This window comes from Phocoena phocoena, chromosome 2 (assembly GCF_963924675.1).
Source record: "Phocoena phocoena chromosome 2, mPhoPho1.1, whole genome shotgun sequence".
Taxonomy (NCBI): Eukaryota; Metazoa; Chordata; class Mammalia; order Artiodactyla; family Phocoenidae; genus Phocoena; species Phocoena phocoena.
In genome coordinates, this window is record NC_089220.1 from 3002119 (window position 1) to 3014367 (window position 12249).

Sequence of the window (12249 nt, forward strand, 5' to 3'; positions counted from 1 at the left end):
TGAACATGGCTTCAGTTTAGCAGGAGGATAAAATAACACATCCTCACCCTAAGTTGGAGTAAATACTTTGTGTGATACTGAAGTCTGATAAGATTTGGTAGATTTTCTTGGGGGCTTCCAGAATGTTGGACAGAGTTGAGGCAGAGGCGCGAGGAGACCCCAGGGATGGGGTACAGGGATGGGTCACTCTGAAAGGGGCTGCAGAGCAGGGCAGCCTCCGTCACCTCCACAGGCAGCATCTGAGGGATATGACCAGGGGCTTTTCCTGAATTTTGGGGTGCGATGGGGGAGGCTACACATAGAATTTAAAATCTTAAAAAGAAAGGAGAGATCAGAAGCAGTTTAATTCAAGAATACAGTATTAAGAATTTCTATTTTTTTTAACTATAAAAATTAAAATTTCACAAGACACCTGTGAAAGACCACTAAAGGGACAGGAAAGACTCAGGAATTACAATATTTACCTTTTCTGCTCCAATGGTGACTTTTAAAAGAGTGTTCAAATGTTTAAACTAGCATCTAATACTTCTTGCTTTGTTACTCAATAGTAAAAACAACCCAATTAAAAAATGGGCAACGAATTTAAAGATAATTCTCCAAAGAAGAAACACAAATGGCCAACACACATGTGTAAAGATGCCCAAGGTCACTAGTCATTGGGGAAATGCAAATCAAAAAACACTCACTAGGATGGTTATAATAAAAAAGAATGGAAAATAACAAGTGTTGGCGAGGATGTGGATTAACTGGAAGCCTTGTGTACCGCTGATGGGAATGCAAAATGGTGCGGCTGCTGTGGAAAATGGTATGGCATTTCCTCAAAAAGCTAACCACACAGAATTACCATATGATTCAGCAATCCCACTACTGGGTATATACCCAAAGTGACCGAAAGCAGGGATCTATCTGCACACACATGTTCACAATAGTATTATTCACAACAGCCAAAATGTGGAAACAACCCGAACTTCCATTGATAGACAAATGAATAAACAAAATGTGGTCTAGCCGTACAATGGAATACTATTCAGCCACAAGAAGGAATGAATTTCTGGCACACGCCAACAATATAGGTGAACCTTGAGCAAATTACGCTGAGTGAAATAAGCCAGTTACAGAAGGACAAATCCTGTATGATTCCACTTATGTAAGGTATCTAGAGCAGTCAAATTCACAGAAAGTAGACTCGAGGTTATCAGGGGGAGGGGGGAGGGTAAGTGGGGAGTTACTATTTAGTGAAGACAGAGTTTCTGTTTGGGGCAATGATAAAGTTTTAGAAACAGTGGCGAGAGGTGCACAACAGTATGGATGTAATGAACGCCACTGAACCGTACACTTACAATAGCAAGTTTTGTTATATAGTATACTTTACCACAGTTGAAAAAAGTAATAACCTAATATATCAAAAACCATTGAATCATACCTTTTTTTTTTTTTAAGTACAGCAAGTTATTAAACAAATACCTTTGATTTTTCTGATTTTTGTTCTGGAACAGGAAGAAACACCAAAAACATTTTAATGCGGAGGACTAAAACTCCAAATTGCAAAGGTGCAAGATGGTTGGTGAGAAGTAAACAAAAGTAATTGTATACCATCATATGAAAAGCGGGTCACATACAGAACAAAATTTGTTCCTGTACTATATCTACTAATTTAAATCATGATGCTAATAATTATCGAATTACTACTAAGTATTTTCTAAGGATATATTATGTGTATAGGACTATATTCTAGGCTATATTCTAATTCCTGATTGGGTCCACAAGAAACATAAAACCTAGGTCTACCATATGATTCATACATTTTAAGTGCGTGAGCTGTATGGCATGTGAATTACATCTCAATAAAGCTGATAAAAAAGAGTATTCAAATGCTTCAACTGGCACCTGACACACCGGACTTTGTGAATCTTGGCTACAATAGCCTTTTTATTTTTAATAAAGATAAAATGCCAAGAAACTTAGAAATCTAAACACTGACCAGTAGCAATCTAATGTTCATTTATGATCCAGTGACCATAAAATAGTGACACTATAACTTGAAAAGAATTTTCAAGACAGTAAAATCTCTTTAGTACAAGCATGTTGAATCCTTGCTACAATTCCTCTGACTGAAGTCAGTGACCTATGCTGTTAAACCAAGCGACGTGGGAGTATTACACCGCACATGACTTAGAAGGATGCCGTTCAGAGTAAAATGCAATGAGGGAGAAGACGGCCATCTTCTTACATGAACAATCACTTCGACAAGGGAACTTGTAATTAAAATCACTACAGTTTGAAAACTTGTAACACAGGAATGAAATCAGTTTGTGTTCACTAGTGTTATAACTTAAGATGAAGAAGCTGTCTTGGTGAAGCAGCCAGACTGCGATACTGACACTTAAGACACACACACTGTATCACAAGGCCCTGACCAGAGAGGGTGTACTTACCGGTTCAGTGAGGGTGCTGTCCTTTTCTAAAAACTGCACTACACAGTATGCCAGCTACAGTGAGAGGAGAAAAAGTATTAATATTCCATTTTAACATGGAAATGCTGTATCACCGTTAGACATCTTCCTGTGGGGAGACAGGGCCGGATGTGATCAGCGCTGTCCCCTGCCCGCAATGTCCCCCACAGCCCTTCTCCTGAGTGGACACAGGCTCTGTCCAGTGGCCCCACTGGAGGCTCTGGGACGGGCTCTGAGGGAGGGACCCCAGGATCAGTGTGCAACACAGATCAACTGCAAAAGGAACATCAGAAAGCTAAAATAAACCAGAAGACAGTCTTTTAGACCAACACCGACAAGCCAGGCCAGGTTTGGTGGGAGTTTTCTGGTGCCCTTTTTGGAGACTGTAATGGACAAGTAATCTAACTGCTGGGAAAAAGCAAATTAAAATCTGTTTCCATCTTAAATTCCTAAACTATTAATTTCTAATACAGAACAACTAACATGATAACAAACTGGCTGGATGTAAAGATATTACCAGTCAATAGGAATCAGAGGAAAAAACTCTAAGTAAAAGATTTCCCAGGAAGCCAGTGTCATTAGAATCATCTAAGGATATACCTTCTGATGCCATGAGGCAAACTCCCCGAGGGAGGTGCCGCAGGATGGGGGTTCCTGGTCCTTGGACCCAGACGTGGGGCCCACCCACCCTGCACCCACACTGACGGCGGGCGTCTCCCCACTGTCTGCACGGAACTTGGAATAGTAAGAGTGAAGGAAAACGTAGACTTCCTGGGGAAATGCAGCTGACCAACCAGTTAGAAACCACTTATGGATCAGGTTTTCAGTTTTCAAAGTTATAAAAACCCCACTTTTTTTTTAAAAACCCTTTTCTTTCTTTCTTTTTTGAAATATATACTTTTTTTTTTTTTTTTGGCCACACCACAGGGCATGCAGGATCTCAGCTCCCTGACCAGGGATTGAACCCATGCCCCTGCAGTGGAAGCACGGAGCCCTAACCACTGGACCGCCAGGAAGTCCCCAAACCACTTTTTCTTAAGCCATTTTACTGGCCGTGGACACAGAGGCGTTGTCTTTGAGGTGCTAGGTTTCAATCCCACCGCAGGAAGCCTTCCGGAGAGGTCTTCCTTGACCCCTTCATCGCGTGAGCCACTCCCTTCTCAGTGTTTACAACCAGTTTTGAAATTCTCCTTTCCTGAGGTTTTTCTGATTTTCTCAAAAGCAATCTCTCTTTACTCCCTTATCCTTTCGCTCATCACCAGCACCCTGACACCCAAGTCAACACTGTGATATAAGAGACAAAACACTCCCAGTTAGAGGCTGGGGCTCAATATCCCGAGTTCACTGATGTCCAAGCAGAGACGGATGAGCTCCGGGCCCATCACGGAGGAGCCCTTACCTGAGGATGGTAGACGCTCAGAGACTTCACTTTGTGCAAAGGTAATAACACCTTCAATAAGAAAATCTTGTGCTCTTCTTTCAGTGGTAAGGCAAATCCATTAATTATACTGTGAAAACAGAATTTATCCAAAGTTTGAATATTTACAAGTTCCAGATTGAAAAACATAATCTTTCTGTTTTTCTTTCAGTTTTTGTTTTCAGCATGAAAACCAGCAAGCCAACCATATGTGCCGGAAAAAAGGAGGGAGGAGAGTAGCAGAAATTAAAAGATCATTAAACACCTTCAGGGAAGCACAGTCACTTTTATCTTGTAACTACAGGACAATTTAAAAATTCTGAGTGTACAGGGAGCTACCCAGAAGAGCAGGGGTCTCCGGGGGCAAAACCTCCTTCCTCAGGCAGGGCATGAAGACCGGGTAGTAGCTCGGGTGGAACTCCGGCACTTTCCTCTGGCCTTCACCATCTTCAGGAATTCACACTTTCCCAGAGAGACCCTGCCTCACGCGAGTGCTGGCAGAACAGGGTCTGAGTGTGCAAACTGGCGTTGTTTCAAAATCAACGAGAAAGCTGTTCCCTTCCGCAAGGAAAGGGGGTCCCCTGCTCTCAACCGCCAAGCTGAAGCTTTTGTTTGTGACATCAAGTATTTTATCTATTTGGCTTTATAACGAGGTAGAAGTTCCTGCGAGCTGTAGAAGCAGTTCAAGCGATTTCTCAATTGGTCCCTCTTTCATGAGCCTGGGGCACATGGGAGCTGCAGGCAGGGTTAACCTGAAGTGGCCTCCAGGATGGTGTGTGCGTTCAAATGAGGGGACAGGAGAGGACCTCTGAGGCCCTTGCGTGCGGTGTGGCAGGCTCTCTGGACACCTTACTCAGTTTGCCCCAGCCTTGCAACAACCTCAGACGTGAATATGAGTATATTGCCATTTTATAGATAAGGAAACGGGAGGCGAGAGCGGTTAAGTAAGGCCGGACAGCTAGTAAGGGCACCCACTCAAGCACTCACTACACTCTGCTGGGAGAGAGAAACCCGGGAATGTCAGTGTAGAGTTCTCCACGAGGACCGTCATTTGTTTTACATTATATCTGAAACAGCGAGGACAGTTGTTTTCAGAAGGGCCGGACCATAGATCTACCAGATGACAACAGTATTCCTTTGAAAAGCTTACTGTGTTCAGATAGTCTGGGAATCACTAGATGAGGCACGAGTACAGTTTCTTCCCTGCAGGACTCCTCAAAACCTTTAGCTGCTAACATACACTGAATCCCCAAGGAAGGTGCTGGGGAAGAAGCACTTCCAAGCTTATTCAGCCGTGGAGCCCTGAGGAACTCCGTTTGGGAATCAGTGAGTTAGGAGGTCTGACAGAAAACCTATAGGTCATTGATTAAAAAAAAAAAAAAAAAAAAAAAAAGGATAGCAAGCAAGAACTCTACCTGGATTAAGACGATGAAATTTTGAAATGTTAATTATTTTATAAGTATACATATGAAAAATTTATAAAATCAAAGCAACACATTAGCATTTACTCGATACCCCAAATGTATAATAACCGACCTATTTTTCTTCTAAGTGTCAAATATAAACCTTCTTAATGTAACTATTTTTAACACTGCTCTTGAGGAAATAATTGAAATTGTGTTCCCATAGTGATGCTCTTGAGGTACATGAAACAGAATCTACGTATGGAACCACAGGGATGGGAGAGGTTTGTCATTTAGTGTCATTTAGTTCTGATCCAAGAGCTCACCAGCCCCGGCCATTAAGTGAGGCTTCTTTACGTCCTTTTAGAGAACGGTTTAAATTGCCTTGCCTTGGGGAGGGGGCTGTGGAATGCAATGAACTGGATCATTTCGGCATAAATCCCATCTAAGGCCTTTCGCTACCGGTAACAAAGAGACAACTTACCTTCCCAGTATTTCCAGTAATTCTGCTATGCCATTGTGATGCTCTGTTTCATAAATAAATCTAGAAAAAGCAATTTGTCATTTAGAATTAGACGCTGAAATAACGGCTGGAAAAGACTAAAATCTTCTGAATAAGAAAACAATGCTTTTAGGAAGAAAACCACGTAGCCAGGCAACAATAAGCAAATCTATTTGTGAAAACCGTTCCGGGGGCTCTGTTGAGTGTTACCAGAGAGACTCCGCAAAGCCTGGACATGCAGACACTTGGAGGGCAGAGGGCATGGGCTTGCTCAAATTTCTCCCTAACGTTTCATTTTGAAAGTTTCAAACATAAAGTGAAAACATGTTTACAGTGATCACCTGTATTTCAACCACCCAGATTTGACAGCGAACAACTTGCTGTTTGCTTTATCACACATACATCTCTCTATCCATCGCTTAATCCATTTTATTTTTTGCTGCATTTCAACCTAAGTCGACATCTTATTCAATTTTAAAGCCTCCAATATTTAGCACAGTCTCTGCAAAGGGTACAAGTTACTTCCTCGCCACTGGGGTCGTCTCCCCTACTTCCTCACTGACACCTCACACTTTCCCTATGCTGCTTCAAGTGCCATCTTCTGAAACCCCCACCTGAGTAGCCCGACTCGCCTGCCCCAAGAAAGCACTCCCTCGGGGCCCCCGCGCATGCTCCCTGGGGCTCCCAGCAGCTCCTGCGCCCTGTGCCAGCCTGAGGATGGGGACAACGACTTAGCATTACCGTGTCGCCCCTGGTGCTATAGGGCCGAGCCTGGCATCCGACCGGTGCTTGAAACACGACTGCTGAATAAACTGGGCCCAGGGAGAGGGAACAGGGACAGGAAGCAGGAAAGCATCTTCTCTCTCCAAGGACTCCTCAGAAACAATCTGCTCCTGCCCCACAGCCTGGCTCACCTGGCGTCAGGCTGAACCAACACACAGCGAATTCCGCCTGAAGCGAGAGGCGTCTGGGGTCTGAGAAAGGTTCCTGCCCATCAGACAAAAACTACTAGTTTAGAGCCAGCTCTAGGCCAAAAATAAGGGTTTGCGATGATTAAAATTTTTCATTGTCCCTGTTTGAAACAAACGGAAGAGTGACCTTAAGGTCCAGAACAGGTCAAACGCCCACAAAGTGTGACGTACTCCTGAGGAGGGGTCTAACGTCTCTAGGTTTCTGACAGATCTTTCAAAGGGGGGGGCGGGCATGGAGCGAGGAGAGAGCCCGTTTGGTTAGAACAAATGTGGGCGACGGGCGGGCAAGGCAGGCACACGGAGGCTCGGACACCAGCTTAGACAGACCGGAGTCGAGACCACAGGGACCGGGGTCAGAACCACGGAGCAGCAAGACACAGTGACACGGAAACAAATGTGGCCACAGCACGGAGCCGAGGCGGGAAAGTACCCGTGATGGACCCTGGCAGCCTGGCTGGTCAGATCAAGGGCAGCAGGGGACAGGCTGCGCTGTGCGTGGGGCACCCGTGTCAGCCTCAGACACGTCGGCCCCGCCACTGCCCCTGCCCTGAGGTGGGAAGCCGGCCTCATGGGAGCCCCAGCCTCACTGGGCATCTACACGGGGAGGTGTTTAGTTTGTTTGTGAAACTCCACCTGAGGCTCCCTTCACTTCACCTGTTTTATTTGAAATACTTAAAACAGTTTAGATGTACAAAGTAATAGTGCAAGCACCCAACTTCAGTCCCTCTTCCTCTGTTTACACCTGGAGGGCTGTGCAGGCAGCAGGTGGGCGAGGCTCCTGAAGCCTGGGTGCTCGGCATGTGGAGGTGGCCGAGCCCCTGGGCACCACCTGTGATCTGCCTCCAGCAGTACTAACGTTTAAATAAGGGCAGCCTTTAGCCAAAAGCCATTTTGTTTTCCTAGATCAACACTGCTATATTCTCATCGGGAAATTCTTCATTCCTGATTATTTTGTAGATTTGGAGTAGGTATAGGAAAGAGGATGTAAGTGTAGCTCCCCTTCTTTCTTTTCCAGAGGGAAACAAGAAAGTGGGGTGCAAAACAGGAGGGAAGCCCTAAGGGCCCACGCAGAGCAGGCTACAGTATGCCTCCCTCTTTCGGCCAGAAGGAACTAGGACTCTCCCAAAACTGAGCTGGAACCTGCCTGTGAAGGACAGTCTCCAAAATGGACGCCATCTATTCCTCTCCCTCCTGGAGGACGTGTTCTGTGCCTCACACGCAGAGGTGGAAGTCACTCCCCCTTGAAGCTGGGCTGTCCTCAATTCCCTAAGCGGCTCTGATCGGTACAAAGGGATGAGGCCGGTGCGCACCAGGCCCCGGCCAAGCCCTGAGGAGCACAGGCAGCCACTGCAGAACGCGGCCCCGGGGCCGCCCGCTCACGTTCACGGAGCCCCGCCCGGGGAAGGTCACAGAATGAGAGCAACGGCAAACGCTGATTTAAGCTCCCAAGCCGCGGGGGTTTGTTCTGCAGCAGAGAGAACTGAAGCCTGGGCTCCACCTGCCACCCAACCTTCAGGCTCCACTGTTTGCCGAGCAGGCATGATCCCTCACCCAGAGCTGCGCTTAACTCACCTGTGAAGATGCCGACTAGAGAACCCACAGAAGTAAGTAGGAACCTCACACGAACACTTTCAGGAAGGTCAACCAAACACGCCTGAAATACTGTCTAACCAGCCGCAGCTACACCCCGTGGAACGCAGAGGAGCGGAATACAGCTCTCGAGATCATCTGCGATTTTTCTCACATGGAATGAGGAGGGGGCTGTGCTGAAGGCGGAGAGTCAGGCCGGCTGTGGGATCCACAGGACCTGCTTCCTCCTGATCGGACGCGTCAGGAACGGTTTTTACAGAAAAGACTCCTGAAAACGAAACGAGGACACCACACACTCCAGCGCTGAGTGCTCCGCGAGAGTCGAGCTGCACTCTGTAACTTCTGAACAACAGCCTGGTTAGGTAGTTCAGTTACTAAGTCAGGGTTCCTTAAGGTAAGAGGCAGGCACTGACTGGTGATTCTGCACAGAACCTACGTGAGCAGGGAAGAAACCTTCAGGCAGAGCTTCCATTTTAGCCTAAAAGACTGGAACTGAAATCCTACCTGTCCGCTGTTGATTAAATAGTGTATGCTACGTTTTGATAGATAAGTACGTCGGCCAAGGAACAGTCTTGTTAAAAAGGAAACACGACACCAAGAAATACAAAATAGGAATATAACATTTAGGAAACACGATGCCACCACCTAAGCCAGTGTGTCCAGCCTGGGCTCCATCATATAAACGGGCTGTGGGGAGCTTGGAGGGAGTTTGAAGGGAAGCCACGTGCAAGCTGGAGGTTCTGACACCCAAAGGCCACATCACGTGCGAAGATAAGGAGGGCGCTGGACCTCGCGACCGCAGGCAGGCAGGGCGAGGGACAGCAGGGGCTGGCCGCCCGTCACCGCCAGGACTCACTGCCTGCGGCATCCTGGAGCGAGGGGCACGTGGGGTAAGCCGTCCCCTAAAAACTCATGGAGTCAACTGCTTGTGCAGTGAGCATTCCAGGGACAGAGAAGAAACCACGCTGATGGTTTCATCCATCAACGTTCACCTGGAGCCCCCAGAAGCCAGGTAGGAAGCTGGGGCTGGGGCTGTGAGATAAGCGCTGGCTCGATGCCTGCCCTCCCAGGAGGCCGGACCGTCCGCCAAGCTGCGAGCCTCCCTGGCGCAGGGATGTCTCCGGGAGCCTGGGAGGGTGAGGAGAAGGGCTGGTGGAAGGGAACGTGAGAACGTTCCCGGAGGATCAAGCGAGGCTGCGAGGCCCTGGTGTGGAAGGAGCCCGGAGCCTGAGGGGCACCCGGGGGCTCGCCCAGGACCTACACCCGCTCGTCCAAGGAGCGTGTCGGCGTAGGAGCCGGCAGATGGAGGGGCGTTAAGACTCTGCGACTCAGAGGGGTGGCGACGGGGAGGCTGTGCGAGGGGTCACGGGGTCAGGCTGAACACTGAGCTGGACTGTCAGAACATTCCTCCAGGAGCCCTGGGGCGGGGTCCTCCCCCCTAAAACAGAGCCAGGCCTCTGTGGTCCTGCAGGCCCGGGGAGGCTGCGACCGCTGAACACCGCGCTGCCTCAGCCACTGCTTCCAGCAGTGCACGGCGGGAGTCTCCAAAGATTCCCCACTTCACTCCTCACTCCTTCCTTCTTTCACTGAGACTCAGCGGGGACGAACGAGCACCACACAGGTGCGAGGAAACCGCTGGCTCTGGATGGAGAGATTCATCCACACAGAAGGAACCATGTTCAGGGTGACCGGGCCTGCCGGTAAAAGCCGGAACAAACACCGGGTGTGAGCGGGGGGCGGGCGGAAGCAGGCACAGAGGGAAGGCGGCCCTGCCCAGCGCAGAGGCGGAGGTGTAGACGGGGCCCACCTGCCCACGACGAGCCCGCTGCTCAGGAACGGCCACTCCTGCTGCCCAGCCACTTTGCTACAGCCAACGACGAGGTGGGACATCAAGTGTGAACAGAAGCGTCACATGCAGAAGGGAAATGTCACCCCCACACTGACTTACCTATAAAATATATTATTTATCTGTTTTCTGATGTAAGCTCTTAAGCCTAAGAATTTTCCATAGATTCGGTGAAGGGTAGTTTTAAGAAAATCTCTCTCGCGAGGATCTTCACTGTCAAAGAGCTCTAAAAGCTTCAAGAAGAAAAAGACACTCAGTGATGCGGTATTCTCTCTAATGGTAGATTACAGCGTTTGTAGTTTCAGCTAACTTGCACCTTACCTGCAATACAAACTTCTGATCAATATATTTCTTCGCTATATTAGGTTGGAAATCTGGAGACTCTAAAAATCTTAAGAAAAATTCATAAACAAGCTAGGAGGAAAGAAAAACCACAGTGAGTCAAATAACATGGTATTTTATTAAATGGAGATTAAAAATACACCATGAGTTGAATCTTTGTCTGCAAATATCAGCCTTAAAAAAAAGGGCACATGTCTAAAGGATTTATGTCAAATCACATGGCTTAATTATAACGGATGATGGTCATTGTTTTATTTATTAGCTAAGAACCACAGACTATATCCTTAAATGGCATTTCAGCAAATGATTTCCACGGCTGTTGTCACCAATGCTCAGAGACCACAGTGCACAGCAGCCATAAGCCGGGCTGTGACCAAATCCCAGGTGGGATTTGCAGCCTGTCACCTCCAAGTGTCCCAGCAGAAAGCCAGGTGGACAGGAAGCTGGGAGTGTTAGGTGAGCAGGTCACAGACACAGTCACCTGGGGCCGGGACGTTCCTCCCCCTTCACCAATGGTTACACATGACACTGTGGGAGGGGACGTTCTGCTACCGAGATGGCCCTTCCTGTCTGTTCCCCATCGAGCACCTTCCCAGGTTTTTCACCTCCCCGTCTCCCCTCCTTCGGCAGACCCAGACCTCCCGATCTAGCTCGGGGGGCATGCGCCCTGCCCAATCGATCTTTCTCCTTAAAAACGTGTTAGAAAAAAGGCATCAGTCAAGCAGATGGGCCTCGGGGCGCACAGCGGGCACACAAACTGAGGAATGTTTGCATAAGACCTCCCCCCTCAATTCCACGGTCACTTTCACTGAAAATATACTGACAATTCTGTAACTTTGTAGTTTCTGCAGAGTGTCCAAACAAACAAAGAGCCATTAAATGTTCTCTCTTTTGCTAAAATACTTCTCTCACATGTACAGGTCTGCAGGGTCTATGACACCGAAGTGCAGAGGCCCATCTGCGACCAGCTGGAGAGGCCCAGGCCCAGGGCTCCTGCTTCGGAGAACCCCCCGAACCCACGCTGACCCCCGCCCTTCTGTGTCTGGTGCACCCCCAGAGTCCAGTACCTGCAGGTGAGGCCAGGCTGCTTCTAACGTTGGCTCGTCTTCCTCTGGGTCAAATTCTGCTCCCGTAGGGTTGGAGGAAGGTGGTAATGTTCGAAACATGTTAACTGCAAACTAAAATCCACATATCCTATAATTATAACCAGGACATTAAAAATATTTACAGAGAACATTTAAAACAATCTTAAGGAATTCTAATGATAACTGCTTCCAGTGGTTATCTGGCTCATCCTTATTCTCAAAATTCGGAAGCGGTGTGGGTCCTGAGAGCCTGGGTCAAAGCCACAGCTAGACCCACGGCCGTGGACAGCCAGCCACCAAGGTTCCTGCCTGACCTTTCAGATAACCAGTGCCAACAGATGCTGATGGGCAGGGATGACACCTAAGGCCTTTGTTATATCCAGTAAGTGCAGAGCAAGGGGAAAAGTTCAAAGCGCTAGTAAGAAAAGGGTGAGATTACGAAAGAAACAGCAGAGATCAAAGAACTGAAAATGGTGAGAAAATGGCAGAGGCCGCTTCACACCGGAGGTCGTGCACAGCTTCCCTGCCAAAGTCCTCTGCAGTGACAGTGATGAGAGCGGCAAGTCAAGACAGAGTAACTTCCAGGTGGGTGGCTGGAGGACCGTTTCCAGAGAAAGGGCCGCAATGTTAGCAAGGAGAG

The 12249-nt window shown here is 47.9% G+C and overlaps 1 protein-coding gene across 4 annotated transcripts in view; it reads right to left on the minus strand.

Moving 5' to 3' along the window:
* Positions 1–12249, minus strand: part of PPP2R5C (protein phosphatase 2 regulatory subunit B'gamma) — a 119071-nt gene that overhangs the window by 21515 nt on the left and 85307 nt on the right. For all 4 annotated transcript variants that reach the window (XM_065871926.1, XM_065871929.1, XM_065871928.1 and 1 more), the window contains exons 3-8: positions 11592–11702; positions 10504–10596; positions 10285–10415; positions 5758–5817; positions 3853–3961; positions 2436–2489 (exon numbers count right to left, since the gene is read on the minus strand). In XM_065871926.1, the coding sequence (XP_065727998.1) occupies positions 2436–2489; positions 3853–3961; positions 5758–5817; positions 10285–10415; positions 10504–10596; positions 11592–11702 (558 nt within the window). The remainder of the gene's footprint in view (positions 1–2435; positions 2490–3852; positions 3962–5757; positions 5818–10284; positions 10416–10503; positions 10597–11591; positions 11703–12249) is intronic.